The following is a 20,578-nucleotide window of genomic DNA, read 5'->3' on the forward strand; positions in this document are numbered from 1 at the left end:
CTTGGATTGCGTGCTTGTGTATGGCATATGCCATAAGCACGTTTAAAACATAAATATTAGTTCTTGTACACCGACTTGTGTTCTTTGGAACACGTACCAGCATGCCAGCAGCTACCAGAACGTGACCTTTATTTCTGATTCTGAAATCAGTGCACATAAGAGATTAAAATGCTAACTGAAGCCCAGGCCTACAACCACTGTAAACTACAAGCGGTCTGTGAAACATCTAATCACACGCTACAGAGCTTTTTGGAAAGAAGAAGTCAGAATTCATAAAAACAACCAACCTACCCAGAAACAGGAATTGTGTTTTAAATGATTATTTTACTTCCATAGTTAAAATGTGCTTCCATAAGGTCTATCCAGCTAGTCTGTGAGCTCTTTTGAGGGAATAATGGAATGGCAGCGTAATCCCTTCATGCACTGCGAGGAGTCTAATTATGACGTTTTTTAATTGATTACTTTATTTGTGAGTAATTGCCCTATCTCTGATTGTATTTTATAGATTCTATTTGCATGCCTCCATCATGATATTCATGCATAAATTGATGAAGCGCTCAGAATTTGAGAAAATTGAAAGATTGAGAGCAGGTTAAATGGTAAAATTATTTTATTTTATGAACTGCTTTATATATTTTATTCAATGACTACCCCCATCACCCTTTTATATGTGATTATGGCACTGCAATGTTTTCAATAATTGTTTAATTGTAGGTTTATAGTCTGCACAGAGGAAGCGGGGAAAAAAACCCAGTCGTTCGCTCCGATAAGAATGTCGCAAAACTGCACTACTGCAGGAGCAGCGGTTTAATCCAAGCTGACGTTGAGAAGAGCGACTGTGTTTTCACAGCGGCTCAGCCACCAAGGATGCAGTTGAACAGAAACACACCAATCGCGCTCTCACCGTGCGAGGATGTGTCAGCTCCCTTTAGAGGCCAGTCACATCTAAACTATGCCGAAGCGGCGAACACCCTCGGCAGGCTCGCGCCACGATGAGTCAGCGTTAAAAAATGGGATCGTTCATGTGGGCCATTAAAAAAAGAAAAGTGATAGCCCTCCTCCCAATCAAGTCACATTCTTGCCATTTCAACGTCAAAAACTATGCATAATATTGCGCAAGTGCAATTCTCGGTGATAAAGACGCGTTAAATTGGCCACTATTTTTCCTGGGCCTGATTCACTACTGTAAGGTCAAGCGTCCTCGGGGACCGAAGGAACCATTTCATAGTTACCTGCATCTTGAAGAAAAGAAATTAACTAGCCCTTTTCATGATCGCCCAGAACACTTCTTTAATGACCACAGCCCGTTTTATGAACAGTTTAAAATGGGAGGAGTCTGATGATTGACAGCTATCACCCAGTCACACGTGCAAATATAATCAAAGATTGTGTTTCTTTCTTGTGTTGCTTTCGAACAGTGAAGATTCAATAGTGGTTGGTAAAAAAAAGAGGTAAAAATGAATGTTATGCTGTTATAAAAAATATCCTTAATTTGAATACATATCATAGGGGCCGTATAACACAAACCGGTAACACTAGTTAGGAAATTGTTAATTAAATGGTGTCTTGAAATAATAATAATTAAAAAAACACTTTAATCATAACCTTAAGTTTATGAATGATTTATTAAAAATTTACTTGGTGGCTAATTTTCGGCCATTTGAACGCACAAGAGCAGAAGTCGGGTTAACACACAAACCCGCCGACAAGAGGTGCCTTGTGGGGGTCTCCTGGTGGGGGGTTCTGCTCCTCCGAGTCCTCCCAAGTTATTTTCCTCCCTTGATAAACAGGCGAGCCATTGTCACGCCGAGAGCCCTCGTCATTATTTTTTTTTTTTTAAAGTAATTACACCTTATTATCTGTGTTTACTTTCGCGAGGGCGAGTGCAGGTGTGGGACGGAGAGATGGTGATGGGCCTCGACGGCAAACGGGTCACCCCCGAGTCTCTCTCTCTCTTTTTAACACGAGGTTCGAGCATTGTAGCCTCGCTCTGCCACTAATTTCAGGCCGACAAAAGAAACGTGCAATTAGGCCTATTATTGTAGCAGCTGCGAGCTGCCTGTACGACGGCCCCCCGTTTCCCCCTTCCCTCGCCTGGCGGTAGAGCCAGGCTGACTCTGGCTATGGCCGAGTGCACCCGGGAAGGGCCACAACACTTTCTCGGTGGCCGCGGGGTGAGAAGCCGGAGCGACAGTGCCAACCATCTCCAGCGTTTCGGGGCCGTGAATAGGCAGAGAAAACAGCAGCGTCTACCATATTGATCACACATTTAGATTGAGGATTAAGCATGAACCCGAGTCCTTTCCAGACCTGACGGAAAAAAGAAAATATGACGTCCACCGGCCTGTGAAAGAAAGAAAAAAAAATGGGGGGCAATGAAAAGACTCATGATAAGCAATTACATCACACACAAAAGAGATAATACCGCGGGGAAAAATACGACAAGCCCCTAAGAAGCACGTCTCCCATTATCCCCCCACGAACTGAAAGACTGGGTTTTAGGGAAGCCACAAAGGCGGAGCTCAAGAGGCCAATCTTCCACCCCTTGGCACAAACAAAATGGCCCCCCGAATCCTCCTCACTTAGTGATTTTTACACTTCAATGAGTTTCCAACAATTAAAATAATGGCCCAGCCCAGGGCACTTATTTTCAAGGGCCCAGGTACATTTACATCCGTGCTTCTCGCATCGGGCCGTGTCCCACTGCCAACTGAAAACCGGACACTCTAAAATTTATATCAACACGGTTGTAGATTAAAGAACGAATCTGAACATTAATAATTTTTTTTTTTTTTTTAAGGAAGTGGGAAAAAAATATTTTTCCTTGGAAAATATCCTCCTGGGAAAGGTGACATTTATCTGCCTTGGCAACAGGTGACACCAGGCGATTCCTAATGTTTGAGCAAATAAGTATTCAGGTGACATGTCGTCATGTTTACGCACCGGGAGAACGTTAGTAGGAGGGACCCGAAGACACCTGATGCCACAATATTTAACAGCGAGCCACTCCCGAGGGAGGACTGGGCTAACCGCGGCCGGGAGGACGGCGGCCTCTGCGTCTGTGACATGCCCGCCTCCCTGTACTTTCCACGGTGCGGTAAGGCAGGGACGGTAAAACATGAAGGTGCGGGCACATCCGCACCGAGCTTGGGGTGCCGGAGGCCTTTCTGCGGTAGGTGATGCCTTGCCGGCATCCATTTCAGCTCATTAGGGGCCGATGGAACGGGGTGCCGGGGAAAGCCGGAGGGGGTGGTGGTGGAGAATAAATAAATAAATAAATCGTTTTGCTGGGGGGGGGGCGCGGCCGGGTAAATTGGCCTCCAGTTTGGTGCGGGAGCACCCCCGCTGTGAAGAGCGTGGCCCGGTCGTGAGCGGGCAGGCCCAGGCAGGAGCTGCGTCGGGGCCACACGCTGTGACCGCCTCCCTGCCCCTGACAAAAAAAACACGACAGTGCAGCCGGGCAGACCCACGCACACCCTCGCATGCTACCAACATCCGGCTCTACCTGCCGGAGCGCGTTTTGCGGGGCTTCGTTACCTGCAAAATTATCAGCAACAGACTTTTGTTCAGGGGCTATAAACCGATGGCGCTTCACAGTGGGCCCTAATTACCAAACCATTAAAAACCAGTCAAGGTTTAAATTGAGGTTAAATGCACAATGGCCAAAAAGAAAAGAAAACGTACAAACACATTAAACACCGAAGACCTATGGTCACAGATATGCTGAAATTGCTTAACAAGTATAATAACCGAAAGGCTCCGTGCAGATAAAAGAGGGAGAAAAAGGCATATACAGCAAACAACTTTAATGTCAGAACCATTTACAAATTACTGAACATTTATTAATAAGATTAAAGAAAAACCAAAAAAAAAAAAAAAAGTCAGTGAGAGCTTTCAGCTTTTGTGCTGATGTGGTATGCAGTCTCAAACTTCTTATGCCCTCCAAAGGGTCACATGAAAAATGTCTGTTTTAAGTCCTCTTCGGAGATGGAGGCTACGACGTCTCCATTTTGTATCCATGCTTTTCCAACTCCACTCTGCAAAACAAAAGGTGAGATTAAAACCACGTGAATGTACAGATTTTTATAGTAGTCGTGCGATTTTTATTTTTATTTTTTTATTATAAGGTGCTGCACAAAAACTACATCTGGGAAGAGTCAACCATTTCTTACGGGTGTTGATTTTCAACGTTTTAAAAACCGCAGAGCTGATCCTGCGGAAAGTGCTGGAACATTTAGCAGTGTTTTGGGTGGCAGTGGCCTAGCGGGTAACACACTTGCCTCTGAACCAGAAGACCTATGATCACAGATGCGGCAACTGTTGTGCTGAAATTGCTTAGCAGGTATAATAACCAAAAGGCTCCATGCAGACAAAAAAAAAAAAAAAAAAAGGAGGAGGAAAAAGCCATTTACAGCAAACAACTTTAATGTCAGAACCATTTAAAAATTACTGAACATTTATATATAAAAAAAACTTCATGTTTTACCATCATGTCCCTCAGCAAGACACTTCACCCTGAGCGTCTCCAGGAAAGCCCGTCCCAGTAACTACTTATTGTAAGGCGCTCAGGATGAGGGCAACTAAAAAAGTGAAGTGATTGTCATTGTGAAACACTGCAGCACAGCATACAGTGACACAACGAAACGTGTCCTCTGCTTTTAACCATCACCCTTGGTGACAGGGAGCAGCGTGTGGGGACGGTACTTTGCTCGGTGGCACCTTGGCGGATCGGGATTCGACCTTCTGATTACGTGCACAAGGGCGTCTGGTATTTTAAAAATGTATTTTAAACTCCACTGCACGCCTGGAACACTGCGAATGACCAGCCTAACAATGACTAAAAAAAAACTTCACGCTAAATACAAATCGCGCACCTCAGCTGGTTTGAAAAATCGTCCTCCACGTTGTCGTCGTCCCAGTTGTCCTCCCACACGTGGGCATCCTCATCCTCGTCCAGGCCGGTCCAGTCTGAAACGCAAGCAACGGTGAGCTAACCAACGTCCGCCCAGTCGCCTCTCGATCGGCTACGACGAAGTACCGTTGGGCTAACTAGTGGCGAACTTTGTTTACAATCGGTTAGCGTTAGCATTAGCCTCGGTACAAAGATACGAAGGAAGCCATGCAGCCAAAACGTAATAGAGATTCAAAATTTGTATCACAGGTCACATATTATATATCTACATTATATATACACATATATTATACATATTAGATATTTTACTTGGTCGTTGCCAAACAAGCTAGTCAGCTAGCTAGCTGAGTCACTGGCCTTCCGATTGGCAACGATTCCCTAAGAAAGGGACTTACCCTCGGCTGGAAACTCCTCGAACTCGTCGTCCTCCTCCAGCAGCCCCAGATCCACGGTCTGCTTCTTCTCGGACATGTTTAAAGCGCGTCTGTATTGGTTTTTTTCTTTCTCTCCAGGAACGTTTGAACGCGCCAGAGGCTTCTGGGACTGGGGAGCTTGGAAACGCTCCGTCTGCGCATGCGCGACCCGGCCCCGGTCTCCCCCGCTTCTGTGCTGCGAGAGGCCGATCTCAGATCAGTTTTCGCACGGAGAACACACGCCCATGTCCACACCATTTAACACGAGCTGTCTTTTCCCCCCTGTCTTTGTAATGAAGGCTAATTGTATGTTTGGCACCAGCACAAGTACATTTGTCTCATTCTCATTCACGATTAAACATGTAATAGCGTAAAGAGCCGTGCATAATGATGATATAGTGCACACAGAATCAGCTCGGTATCGGCAGAATTAAAACAACCAGCATCATACTCCTTTATTTGACTTATTCAAGCAAATGCATGCAAATGTAAAGGAAGATAAATATCACAAAGGAACAAGTTTACATTGTGCTCCGTGCGGCATGTTTAAATAATGAACTGGCAACCACAGCAGAAAATTTACTGTTGTCTAGGCTAGATAAATGACAAGGCGTGCACCACAAAACCACAGGCACCACAATGAAAATTGCCCTACGGTTTGCTTGCCGTATGCTGATAGAATTTGAAAACCACAGCTTAAATTCATTTTCTCTCCTTTTTTTTATCTTCCAAATGATTTTGTAATCATGCACATGGGTGCAATAATGTCGCGGTCCAGAGCCCGTGCTCTGCTCGATGGTAATTTAGCTCTGAGAGCCGAGAGGACGCTGAGGACTTTCCAGTGTGCTTCAGAGCACTCGGAGATCAAATTGACAAACACACCTTGTGAGTACTAAATCATATTCGTATTCCTACCGCAGTGATGCCAGCTGCTGAAAGACAATAAAACCCAATCTCTACTGTGAAACGGGGCCAAATATTCATCTAATGTCTGATAATGAGGGAAATACTCCCAGAGTACAGTCGGCCGATCACTCCACTCCGTCTCAGGTGGAGGCCCTGGGAAGCATTCTTAGTGTCTGCCCAGCATACCTGAGACTGCAGTTACACGGTGGCGCCTGGAGTCTCCGGGGAGGGGACGGGGCCCCAGACAGCGGGGCTGCGAAGGCTGACTCCCAACCTTTTCTTTGCATGTGAGAATGCCTTTCATAAAGGCCCCTCCAGGACAGTATCGCACACTAAAGTCATCCCAGAGACTCCAACCCGGCCTGGCCAGTCTGGCAGTCTCGCTCCCCGGACCTTTATCAGGATAGAGATCACAATATGGCCTTAGGGGTGCCGGGGAGAGCAAGCGGTGGAGAGGGGGGGTAACCGTCATCGCCAGCCTTCCCCCCAGCTCCCATCTGGCTGATCCCCTGGTCTGATTAAGGACCTGGGCTCCCTCATTGCCAGGGAAAGTGACAAGTCGATGGAACAAGGGGCCGTCTACCTGTCTCTGAGCCCTTGATCTGACAATCGTTCCTCTTATTCACCATGTATAAATATAAAAGAATGTCTATTTCTGTGGCCTGCATAGAATGGCTCTGTTTCTCCAAGGAATTGTAAAAAAAAATAAGAAAATATGATTATCATCATGGATTAGAAAGATTTAGGCATTCGACGCATGAGATTAATTCCTGAAAAACATGACTGCTTGAGTCTGTTCAAACAGATGTCTTTCCAGGATGCATCTGTCAAGATTCTGTATTAAACTTAATCTCACCCAGCCACAAAGTATAGGACATTGTGTTCGGTGTGGCAGACCAATCCATTAAACGGGCTTCTGAGTTCTGTGGGGGTAAAAAAAATAATAATATAAGTGAAATTAGCCTAAAACACAAACAGAGCCATGAAAACAGATGGATCATGTGCACAAATTAGAGATTTTATTTTAAATTCTGTCCTGTCCCAGACGTTTTCATTGAATGTGTCTGTCATGAAGAATTTAGGTCTCATATTTTCTTCTTTCTGTCTTGAAAAGCCCTGTCATCTGGGGCTTGAGGTACAGTTTGCCAAAAGACTAATGACCCTTTATGACAATACAATCTCATGTCTGTCCTCCTTGGCCCCAAGTAATCCTGTCCACTTCTGTAGCTTGGTTATGCTCGGGCTTAAGTTGCATTTTTTTCCCCCTATCAGGGTTTTTGCTGATGAATGCTATCAGCAACGCAGAAATGAAATATGGGGTGGGGCGGGGGGGGGGCTCAATCTCGAGTTGCAGAAATGGACAGTAACTGTTCCCAAAGCAGGGGGGTGGGGTCGAGGTCTCGAAATGCAGCCTCTGTCGCATGAATGGCACAGAATACATTGAATGTGCTTTGATATGTTTCAGGGGGAAAAAACGATTGCTCTATAACGCTCTACACAATGTTCATATTTTGCTATAGTAAAAGGTCTGCGTTATCTGAGATAAATTTTTTAACCAAAAATTGAGCGAATTCTAAAATATAAAGTATCACTTTGTGAATGGTTGCGTGTAGGCAAAATGTACATTCACATTCACAAAAATGGATGTATTTTAGCATCAGGCCGATTTACATGTTTAAAGGATGTCACTTGAAATGTGACCAGTTCACAATGACGCTAAGCGCAATAAATTACACTCTCTGTTTTTCACAGCATAGCTTTAACGCCGCAGTGTTGAGCAAAAGAGGATTCGGTTTGGTGGATCAGATTTTTTTTTTTTATTTGTAACTGCAGCGATAAATTATGCATTTGTTCTATAAGTACTACAATGGGCCTTTGTGTGAGGTGGTTTATGTTGCATGTATTTATTGAAAGGCCCAGAGGCCCCAGGTACCTGTCTCTCTCTCGCTCTCCCTCTCTCTTTCGCAGCATGACAGTCTCAAGTGCTTGTCCCTCAGCGAGGGACTCCGAGAGCAAGTGACAAAGCACTCTGTTCTAATACCCATACGTCTCCTGTCTGTCATCTGAAAGGGGGATTAGGCAGAAAATGAGACAGCATACCTGAGGTGAGAACTATGTCACACCAAAATAGTCGGTCCGTCATATATTTTTTGAAATTAATAAATCTATGGCTTGCTTTTGTGATTTTATTTTGAGCTGTTGACATACTATTTTTAATATTGATTTATGCAATTTATCTGGAATAAAAAAAATTCTTTAGAATCTAGCAACACAATATGGACTTCAGCAGTCTCCAACATCTGGCTGTCCCTGTCTCCGGAAATGCCTGTGATTGGGTTGATTGATAAATGAAGCTATCCTTGTTTTTCAGGGTCTGCCATTCTCAGGGCCCCTACAGATCTGGACTTTGTCCAGGAAACCTCTAACAGCAACTTATTAAGTAGTTAAACCCACAAGGCTAGGGGCACGGCCAATGTGGTGGTCACCTGGGTTTGTGTTTTCCCATTGGCCACATTCGGAACCCTTCGCCATGTGTCGGGAAGCCACCACTGGGCACAATCCTTCTCTTATCCCCAGTGGTCCTGGGTCCCATGTTTGTACAGCTTGGACGGCCATTTGGAGATGCAATTATTAGTATTTTATCAAAACATCCTCCCGGGTCACTTCAAATACTTCTTTGTTCTTAGAACATTCTGACATGTGGCTGTGCTAGACTATATTTTAACACACAATATTTATTTCATGAAAACTATTCTGACTGGCTTATTGTAAGAAACACTGTCCCATAAAGTCTTAAAAAAGTCATTATTATCATTATTTTTGCAAACCTGGCAGCACTGGGTGGCTAATGGCTGATCAAGGCAGATAAATGGAAGAACAGACAAAGAACCCACCCCCAGAGGCGAAATCATTAGCGTTCCATAATTGTTTCTTCTACTCCACTGAATACCTGTGCCGTCCATATACAGTCCACTTAAAATGACCACACACAACGAATTTCATTAGCGCTACGATATCCCAGTTAGCATGGCGCGACATAGGATGCTGGGAAAAGGCCTCGGCATTCTAGCAAATTAAGATGAAAGGCCTTAATTCAGCGCTGACAACGGCTTTTCTACATGTGCAGTGATTTGTGGCAGTTCTTCGGTGAAAAGTTCATTTTAAAGAGAGATTGGGGCAAGAGACCAAGTACAATTTCCGCGAGCATCGCCGAAGGGACGGCTCGGGCACCTCGGCCAATGACCAGCATTTAAGCGGAACAGGGCGCCCTGGCTAGAGTGCAGATGAAACACTGGGAGGTGAAAAGGGAAGTGGTGATTCGTCATTAAGACTTTTCACAAAAACACGAAAGCCGAGAGTCCAGCTAAGTCTCTTTTTTTTTTTTATTCCACACCCCGACACCCCCAAAAAAACCTTGAACGCTTACATTCCCAAATATCCAGACTTATTTATTTATTCAAAATTTGCACAGGTTCCGTGAGTTTGGAATCTTCACAAAAAGTGTTCCACTGAGTGGGTTTGATTGAATTTAATGTGAAATTACTTGATCAAATTAACATCTCCCGGGAAGAGCGAAGGTTCAATCATTTATCGGTTTGCATAAGATTTTGGAGAATTTTTCATGACTTTATTGCAATTAAATGTGAACATTTCTAATGAATGAGCACTAAAAGGAAACAAAGCCGAGCATTAAAGAAAAAAAAAAAAAAAGAGCTCCTGGGCACGCGGCGAATTGCCAGCAGTCTGGGGCCTTCGGAGACATAACTTTTTCATTCATTTCTCACATTCACGCTTGGCTGCAGCTTCACTTCTTTTTCCAGGGTTGGTGGATGGGGGTAAACTGAGGTGTTCCTAAGAGGGCTGTGAAGTCTGGGCAAGGCTTTGTCCTTCTGCCAGCTAACAGCTTACTTTGGCCTCTGTGCCTTTGCTTAATGCACGAAAGTTCACGTCTTTCTTTCTTATTTTGTCACATTATATCATTTATAGCTCAATTAGAGATGTAGACCAAGAGGAAGTCCATTTGTGTTTCAGACACAACATCATTAGTCTACTTTTGTATAATACATGCTCATTACTTGACTTTTAATCATGCAGACAGTCATAAGGATTTATTCCATATATTTATGTTTATTTTACTTCATAATTATAAATATCTGGTTCAAGTATCCGAGATATTGCACAGTAAATATTGCATGAATTTCTGTATGAATGCTGCATGCACATAAAACAATTCTTCTGTGAGAACATGGTGGCTTGAATGTGCCGGTGAATGGAGAACAGAACCGTGTGTCACATGCACCACCTGAGTGCAGCCAATTCTAATTCCGACCTTCATCAGCTGATAGCGACATTTATTGTTCCGCATAATTTCCCACAAAAATAAAGTGCGCAGACAAGCGCAAAGACACTCACAGGCAGACGCATTCATGCGCGCATATATTGTGCAAGCAGAGGGGAATCCCCACGCTGAGGGCCTGAATCAAGGGTCTGGGAGATAGCGTGACCAGCTAGCTGAGCAGACACCCTCTCACCACTGAGCCACACTTGTTCCCTTCAGAAGGGCTGGGGGCTGACGAACAAGCCCATACTTTCATATGGGGTGTTTGTACAAATAAGGCCTTATTTTCTGCCCCTGGGCTGGCTGGGGGGGGCGGTGGCGGCGGGGGTGATGAGAGAAACTTCGCATGGCCAACGGACACAGGCTGGCATCAAAAAAATAAATAAAATTGCCGTCAGACAGAAATCTTTTCATGTGCAATGCGTGATGTATAATGCATGTAAGTGCGTTATTAGTGTCAGTATAATCTCAGACTAAGAATTGGAATTCAAGTTTATATATTTACACTATAGAATTTTGCGCTGCCCTTCGGCTAAAAAGATCAAAATTGCACCAAAAAAGAGATACTTAAAACAACGGTGAGCTTAAAGCACAATTAAATGGACCCCACTAACTCCCAGCCCCTTTTCAAGTATGCAAACTGAATATACATCCAATATATCTTGTGCAAGAACCACTAGTTTCAACTCAAAATAATGAGTTGTGTGTTACCACAGACTATCTATCCATAAAGTTTTTTTTTAAATAAAACAATAAATAAACTGGTGGTCATTAGTATTAATAGTTTAATTCTATTGCACGTTACACAGGTATTTAACTATTCTCTACTAAAAACACTTTGTTTATTGAAGTTGATCATTATCATTCGCATTTTTTATGAAATAATTTTCGTTTCCTCGTGTGCACGAGAAAACAACGAGGAAACAACCAAAATGGTAATCAGACTTAAAAAGAACCCGGCCCAACAGGTCTGGGAGTGAGCACCGCCCTCCTAACTCTCTAATCATGCACTTCTGAAGACACAGCCGGGGTAGGGGTTGGTTCACTGTGTGTGTGTGTGTGTGTGTGTGTGTGTTTGAGCTATCAGACAGGGTTCTTGGGCTGGTCAGGTCCAGGGTTATCCTGAGAGCGAATAAGTGTTACGTGCGAAGGGGACATATGCCCCCCCCCCCCAATGACAAATAGGCCTGCAGGACAGCAAGGTTCATCCAGCTGGTTGGCCCTTCTGCTCCGTGATTGATGGTGTTGATGTTCCAAATCGGCCTCAGATACGCCGCGTACAGCTATCGTAATGGCTGGCCTTCAGATTAGCGCTGCAGATAGCAGGAAGGGGGTGGTGGGGGAAGGGGTGCAGGTTCCCAGAAAACAACGTCAGCTCTGGGCTGTCTGGCTGCGGAGGGGTGGTGTTCGGGGCACATCACTACAACATCGATTTCCTTTGTTTTCCTCACCCCCTCCTCAAGATACATACGCAGTCTTCTTTCAGACAGCTATTCTGGGGTCAAAAGGACCCTATTAATGTCAAGGGGGGTCAGTCTGCTTTGCTTTCTGTCAGTGCACGACCATTGCATCTGTGCAAGAAAAAAAAAAGTGGTTTGTCAACCTATAGCCCAGTCGCAGCGCTTTCTGAATGGATGTAGTCCGTTCACGAGCCAAAGACATTCATGAGAACTCATATGACACTTCCTCTCTCTGTTAAATTTCTGTAAAACAACAAGCTGCAAGGCTTGTGGAAGTGTAGAAGTGTAGTTATTTTTGGCCTTGGCCTTTAAGGGTGCTGAACGACTCCCAGTTTGCTTGGCTCAGAAATGCATCATAAAGCGTCGGCATTAAACATGATCAAGTCAAATCAGATGAAACGGGCTGGCGTGTGTGTGTATACATATGTGTGTGTTTCCGATTGTGTGCAAGCAAAAGAAAACGAGAGATACGCAGACACAGGGTACCTGATGGCTTCTAGTTTATTATACCAATGCTGCAATTTTTTTAAGTCAAAAATGACCACTCATCTCATAGTAAGTGAACATTTCAAAAGCTTTCAATTCTGTTCAAGAGACTTTAAAGAGTTTGCAATGATTAAACTTTGCATTGACCTCCTGGTAAAATGCTTGCACTTGTCCATTACATGGATATCCACAATTCAGGATAATGGGCATTTTTGAAAAAAGGGGGCTTGGGAGTCACAGCACATAGTACTACATACAACAGCCTGTGTTAAGAGCCTAGAAATGTGTGTAATTAAATAAAATCAAACTAAGTATGGGCACTAAAAACACAATTGATTAGTACTGCGCTTTAAATGAGCGCTGTAGGGCTTTGTCAGCGTCCTCATGCTTGATGGCATAAAAGCACCGAACGTTTCAACACAGCGCTTGAAATTATTTCAATACTGTAGCTAATGTTCCTCATTTGTTCCTCAAACACAGAGCTATACACAAACACACATTTACATGGATAGTTATAGATATGGGTATTATAGATGGTAAAGCAGGGCTCTTTACACAGAGCAGAATTTATAGAAGCCCAGAAATGTAGAATTATTGACCATCCAAAGCATTATTACAAGTTTATTATGTGAGTTGTCTGGTAAGTATAATGTAAAGTATAATGTGTGTTTTTTTTCTATTTGTATTTACAGTATTTTCTGTTGCTCAGTGGACAGTGTGCACTTAAAAAAAATCTGTTTCTGGGCATTAAACTCCTGCCAGATTTCCTCCGGTGCAAGAACAAAATCCTTTTATGTCTGCTGTTTGCTCATGTTCAACTGTTTTGTTACTATTAATTAACTTTTATTAGCCGTTGTAAAGGGCCTGTTTACACGGAGCTGGGCCAAGTGCTTCAGAGATAATGGTCATGCCTCTTGTCTGCTACTGTCTCTTCGGCCTGAGGGCCAGCTAGGCCGGTGTCCATGAAGCGCCCCCATTGTGCATGACCAATCACACCCCTCCCTCCCACGCCTCCCTGAGCGCGAGCGAGGCTGCTATGCAGCCGCGCCGCATGGTACGGCGAAGTGCAGACGGCCCAGACCCTCGTCGTGTCTGCCCGGGTCTGCAGGCATGATGTGCACTGCACACGCCCCGTCCGGCTCACACAAATTCCGGGGTAATTTCCCGTCACTTTTCTCCCCCCGGTTGCCCCATGGGTAGCTCGTCCAGCTCAGGCAACGCAGGGAGCGGGGGCCTTGCTCGCATCTGGAGCCGACCCCCACACGAGCGAACACCTCCCACCCACGAGACGGTCAACGTTCAGTCCAGTTGTACACGGTCACGTGTATAGATATTCACAAAAGAGTGAATATCTCTTTAAACGTGGCTCCTTTCGGAATCCACTCTGAACCTACCTCAGCTCTCCCTCTTTATTGTTCCTAAATAGAATAAGGCATTTCCCCATGTTGTCCTTTCCATTTTAATGAGGAGTTGTACGTTGGTTAAGCTGTAATTACAGGTTCAGCGTTAATGATTCGGTCCTATTTTGTCTCCTGTCAAATGTCAGAAACAGAAAAAAAAAAAAAACCCTCTTCCAACAGCCCACCACATCACCCGACAGTGTGGAAGTGAGAACAGAAAGGATCAATTCCTTCCGCCACTAGAAACGTGTCCCCGAATGTCACCAGTAGTTGAGCGCAAGGACCACATACGGAGCGGCTAATCCGTTCCATAACTTATCTACATGTGCAGCCGATTAATGGCCTCTGCGGAGAGCGACGCGGAGACACCCAGACTCTGGGTTTTCTGCCGGCAAGGCGGAATCTGTTAAGGATTATGGAAATAACACAGTGCGGGTGACACTGAGCCATCCGAACTTCGGGCTATGGGACAGAAACCCCAAATAGGCGAGTGCAAAATTTGTTGACATTGCTCTGCAACGACTGTTCCTCGCCCAACTACCACTTTGCCACGCCAAAATGACTTTTCATTTTCAGCTTTACGACTGTGCGTTCCTGGAACTGAGACGGAGATCTGTCAATGCCGCTTTTGTGCTTGCATCCTAAAATCAATAATGCATACATTTTGAATGTTAAAATAATAGAAAAAATAATAAGAGAAGAACATGTTCCTCAGGTGGACTGCAAGTCCCATGCATGCAGAACAAACAAGCAATGTGGTGTCCAAAAGAATTCATGAAGCACATCAAAAAGTTTTGTAACAAATGAAAAAGAACATTGATTAAGAGATGCGATTAATCATGATTAGTCATGGTTAACCAACATAGTCCTGAACAATCACATGTTCTGGTGATTCTTTTTTATGGATGGGGCGAAGTTGTAGACAGTACCCAAGGTGAGTGGAGAATGGACATTAGTCCCCTTTTTCCTGTGTTTACTGTACGTTAGATTCTTTTTTTGTTCATTTATTTGCTTTTGCACTGAATTTTTCAGGCATCAAAAGTATGATAGACTTGGCCTGATTTAATTTCCTTCACTTTTATGTAATATCAACTAAAGAGAATTTCTATAAGAAATTGTTCTTATATGGAACAATTTTAGGAATAAATTTGCATTAAAAACAAAACAACATGTTAATAGACTAATTGCAAGTGTTAACCTTGACAGTTATAGCAATATCATATAATGGGCTGAAAAACCATTCTCAGGGCATCTGAAAATGAAAGGACGTACACCAAACCGTCAGTATCTGGTGACACAGACCAATTGTTCTTCATTGCTGACAGGAATGGGACAGGGATTATTTCAAAGGGAGGTTCACCCACCTGATGTCACTCATGCAAGCGGAGCCTTTTCTGACATTTGAACGGGCCGGGGAATCCTGTCTAAACCAGAGGTCAAGGGAAGGGAGACATGGTGGCTCTGTTTAGGCTGCACTCTTCACCCTCAGAGTCACCTTCTGAAGTTCCACATCACAGACCCTTCCTCAAATCCCACGGCGACTCTCAGACCATTGTCTCACTTTTACAGTCTAAGAACACTCTCTTTATTTGTCCCCGTGGAAGCCTTGCTGCAGCAGGAAACCTTTTTTGGAGTCCTGGGCAAGATGTTAGAAAGAAGCCAGAAGGGTTTCACCTCCCAGCAGAGCAGATGGGCCAGATGTGAACCAAACTGTGGTTTGGGGGTAAAACTACCATGTTTCTCTCTGCAGGTTTGGGCTGGTCTTGGTTTGTATATCTCATCCCAGAACAACAAAATAGTTTGGATGCAGATAAAATTGGCCTGTACTCCCTCATACTTGGTGCAGAACCTGGAACCTGCCTCTATTGTTTAAGTAATGAGGACATAATATTGAGAATGGACTTGGCCTGACTTGGTCTTCATCAGAATTCATGAAACACAACAAATGTTATGATGATAAATGCATGTGCCGGTTGAAATAGGTTAAATGGGCCTGTAAGTGTGATGAACAACGGCTATCACCATGCTTACTGAGGATGTGGCAGCTCGGTTTTTCAGGTTCGAGCAACCACTGTGGCCCTCAACAAAGAGGCGTCCTGGTGGTAAGCTGTAGCTGGATGTACCGTTGGTGGAGATACCACGAAAAGAAATAAATAAATGGGGACTCTGTGTAGGATGTAAATAGAACCAGAATGCAATCTCATAAAGGCATGTTTTATTCACAACAGAACACAGAAAACATATCAAATGTTTGAACGGAGACAGTGTGCCATTGTAGGAAAAGAACAAGGTCATGTTGTGTTTTATGGGAGCAACATGTCTCAAGAAAGTTGGGACAGGGCCATGTTTACAACTGTGCAGCATCTTTGGGAGCTGAGGAGACCATATGCTTGAGTTTTCTTGCCCAATGTAAGAATCTGGTCGTAGCCTAGTGGGTAACACACTCGCCTATGAACCAGAAGACCCAGGTTCAAACCCCACTTACTACCATCATGTCCCTGAGCAAGACACTTAACCCTGAGTGTCTCCAGGGGGGGACTGTCCCTGTAACTACTGATTGTAAGTCGCTATGGATAAGGGCATCTGGTAAATTAATTTAGATGTTCAACAGTCCTGGGTCTCTTCTTTGTCGTAGCTTTTTTCAGTTCGTGTTGCGCCCAATGTTGTATAATGGCCAAAGGGTTGGACTGTCACAAACTTTTGCCCATCGTCACTTCTGGGGGGCTCTGCTTTAAATGCTATCTTACCGCTATAAAAATCCACGAAAAAGTCTTTCAGCATTTGTTTTTAATATTTAATATAATAAAATGGGTTCATGAGATTTCTAGGGGTAGTAGCCTAGTGGGTAACACACTCTCCTATGAACCAGAAGACCCAGGATCTAATCCCACTTCCTACCATCGTGTCCCTGAGCAAGACACTTGAGTGTCCAGGGGGAACTGTCCCTGTAACTACTGATTGTAAGTCGCTCTGGATAAGGGCGTCTGGTAAAGGCTGTAAATGTAAATTTCTACATTGTTTATATTTCCACCCTTAAAGAATCCTTGTTAAAAGAATACGACAAAAAAGCGAAGAAGTGAGTGCTGAGGTGTTGTTACAGGGGTTGGGGCGTTTCGGGTGCAAAAGTTTGACGTCCCAGAATGCAGAGCACAGTTCGGACTCCAGGCATGCCACGCTCACTTTTACTTAACGGCGTGCCGCCGAGTCGGCGGTTGGCGCTAATGGATCAGCTCGCCACTCCTCCGCCTCCGCTGACGGATGCCCTCTCAGGGCGTGCATGCAGGAATTAGCCTCCTTCCACAGGTGGTTCATCCCGGCGTCCTTCGCCAAAGCGTCTGCCTCGGGCTGCAACCCCTTAAAACGCTCTCCCGCGGGAGAATGCTAAACGGGAAGCCCTTTTAAGGCCCTCGTAAATATCCACGCTCGTTTCTGGCACTGCGAGCCTCCGACTACTTGTCGCTGCTTGCAGTGCCTGATGTTTTTGGCTCGGTGCAAGACGTGTGGCAATTGGGGAAATCGCGTGGCACGCGGTTAATTAAGCCGCCTCAAAGAAGGCATAAAACGGGAGATATTTATTGGTGCCGGTCTTTAGCCGCTTGTCATGAGCGCCCGTCAAGGCCTCGTGGCCCGTCGAGCCGCTGCCACTTACACTGGACCCTCGCATGTTTTAATACAGCCGCCTGCCTCCGAAACACTTTGACTCATAATTGTTAATAATCTCGCAAAAGGGCTTCCCCATCCCCCCTCCGTCTTGTGGTGGGCTATTTATTTATTACAATCAAGCGGACAGAGTGCTGTTTGTCCCCAAGCGCCTGCAGCATACATGCCTTCTCCAATAGGAAATGGATTTCACTTGTATGTACCTAAGCCTGTGGCGAGGCGTGGAAATTTATTACGGCAATTTCAAGGAGCTTATGTGAGCCTGCACTTGTTTAATTTTGGAATGAAAGCTCATAAATCCCAAGTGGAGTTTGTTGATCATCGACAGTGACACATGTCTGCCATCTTGATTCGGATCTTTGTGTCCCGGGCTGTTCCATTCTAAATCATAAAGCAATGTTTTGCTAATAATTACTATTATTACTGTTATTAACTGTGCATATTACTAACTATGCAACCAGTTATAGTCCAATGTAAGTTTTTCAAATGTAAGTTTTTCTTACCTGTACTTCCTGTACTGTCTTCGTCCTCCTTAGGGACCTTAATGCTTAATGCGATATGAGGCCGGCCTTACTGACATAGGCAGGTCTGAAGTGGAACAAGGGGCCAGATCATTATTTCCATGGAGTTTACAGCTCTCATTATCAGCTTTCCACCACACGGTCCTGGCAAGAGCGTGTTGGCCCATTTGCCCCACCCTGTGTTCCCTGTTGACTTATCAGCTTCAGCAAAGCCCAGAGTGGCGATGACAGGTGAAGACCTGACGCACCTCAGCCTGCAGGATCATTCATGTCCCACTGGCCTGTGGTCAAGGGGCAGTGTCACTTTAATTGACGTCTGCCTGCACACTTTAACGTCCTTTCCCACTTACGTTTCTTACAAGAGCCCTGTTCTAAAACCTGTGTTCATATGTAATCCAGCCCCGAGTGGCTGTTTCTCGAGGTGCCACGGTGCCCAGATACTCTCCAGACCCAGCCAGCCTTTCCAACTTCCACAATCATTGAACCAACATACGGCTACCGTTAGTTTAGCAAGCCATTTAAAACCGCTAAACCAAACATGGCATGGATCATGTGTCACGCGTCTGTCGTTTTACAGTTCAAGGTGGAGCACTGCACCAATATTTCACATCGCAACAAAATGACACCGGATTTTCACTCTCCTTCACTTTCCCGACGCACCATGTCCAAGTGCATCGTGCTTTGGTTGTGTTTTCTCCTTCTTGCGAAGGCGTTTATTTGCTACAGACGTCTGTGCGGGCGCATTACTCCGCCACGGCATTGCGGCCGCCTCCAATCTTTTGCCAAATAAATAACTCGGCTCCATAAAGCCTAATTTCAATTATGGCATAAGAATGACGATGAGGAACCGCAACCCAGCGCTTTCCTGTCTGAGGCACATGTCATCATTGGCATCGTAGTAAAAGAGCAGCACGCTCCCTGAGGTAATTTGGGAGCGTGCGTCGCGCCGTTTAACGTATGGCTTTTCTCAACTTTACGAGTTGCAGTATAATACACCTCAGTTCATTTGGGTCCCCTGCTTCTTTTTTTCCCACTTAAAACTCTTTCGAAATGTCGTTCGAAATAAAGACTTTGGTGATGGCTACGTAGCTCACCGGGGACATTTGAGTGATGGAAAATGTTTTTCTTTTTCTTTTCTTCCGAAAGTCTTTGCTGTTTTTGTCAGTGAGGCTAAGAGGGATCCATAACACCGACTTCTCCACAGGTTCTAAAGATGAGAATTTATGCAGCCTTGTCTAAAGCCTTATTGGTAGTTAGCATCAGGCTGTGGATGGGCTTAGCATTATTGATTTGGACTAAATCAAAATGCTGGCCTAGTCACTGAATCTCTATTTACATTTACAGCATTTATCAGACGCCCTTATCCAGAGCGACGTACAGTCAGTATTTTACAGGGACAGTCTCCCTGGAGCAACTTAGGGTTAAGAGTCTTGCTCAGGGACACAATGGTAGTAAGTGGGATTTGAACCCGGGTCTTCTGGTTCACAGGCGAGTGTCTTACCCACTAGGCTACTACCACCATTGCTTTGAGTTTCTTGTTGTCATTTTCTAAGACTTAAGCATTAATTTCTCTGGTTTGGAGCCTGCAATGCGTCCTGCCAAAAAACTCTCCAACGCATAGTCAGAGCAGCTGAGAGAATCATCGGTGTCCCTCTCCCCTCCCTCCAAGACATCTACAGTACACGCCTCACCAAGAAAGCCCTCGGCATAGCAGCTGATCCCACCCAACCAATGCAAACCTTCTTCAGCCTGCTGCCATCAGGGAGGTGACTGCGGAGTCTCCAGGCCAGGACCAGCAGACTGAAGGACAGCTTCACCCATCAGGCTGTCAGGAAACTCAATTCCCTCCCGGCTCTGCCCCCACTCCCCTCTTCTGCCCCACAAACTTTCTGAACCCTAACACACATGGTTGCTACATACCTCACCAGGTATGCACTTGTGATACACAGCAGCACAGAACACGGTGCACACAGTGAAATTGGTCCTCTGCATTTAACCATGACCCTGAGCGAGCAGTGGGCAGCCATGTGTGGCTGCAGCCATGCAGTGGGAGCAGTGTGTGGGGACGGTACTTTACTCAGCCGCACCTTGGCGGATCGGGATTCGAACCGGCAACCTTCAGATGACGGGGCCACTTCCTTAACCGCTAGCCCACCGCTGATGGGAGAATTTATTTCAATGCTGCTAAATGGAATGAAAAAAAACAGTCTCGTCTACAGGTTCTAGACGTGGGAATTTCTGCAATGTTGCATATAGCCTTGTTGAAAGTTAGCATCAATTTACGGACGGGCTTAGCGTTATTAGCTTAGCGCTTGTTGGTTTCAAGGAATGTGTTGGCAGATTTGGGTTTGGACCAAATCGAAATGCTGACCTGGCCACTATTCCTTGTAAAGACTGTAAAGACAGCTCTTGATGGCTTGGCTATTTATGCCACGTAGAAATCTGTGTTCTTTCTAGTTTCTCGTTGTCAGAACTAACGCA

General features: G+C 44.9%; 1 protein-coding gene across 1 annotated transcript; it reads right to left on the bottom strand.

Annotated features, from left to right (window-relative positions):
* Positions 1 to 3,789: 3,789 nt before the first annotated feature.
* Positions 3,790 to 5,503, bottom strand: LOC114770435 (26S proteasome complex subunit SEM1). Its single transcript, XM_028964370.1, has 3 exons — positions 5,308 to 5,503; positions 4,875 to 4,968; positions 3,790 to 4,037 (listed from the first exon to the last, which is right to left on the bottom strand). The coding sequence occupies exons 1-3, from the start codon at positions 5,381 to 5,383 to the stop codon at positions 3,995 to 3,997; spliced, it is 213 nt and encodes a 70-aa protein (XP_028820203.1). The 5' UTR covers positions 5,384 to 5,503; the 3' UTR covers positions 3,790 to 3,994.
* Positions 5,504 to 20,578: the final 15,075 nt, after the last annotated feature.

The sequence above is a fragment of the Denticeps clupeoides genome, chromosome 20, assembly GCF_900700375.1.
Source record: "Denticeps clupeoides chromosome 20, fDenClu1.1, whole genome shotgun sequence".
Classification (NCBI taxonomy): Eukaryota; Metazoa; Chordata; class Actinopteri; order Clupeiformes; family Denticipitidae; genus Denticeps; species Denticeps clupeoides.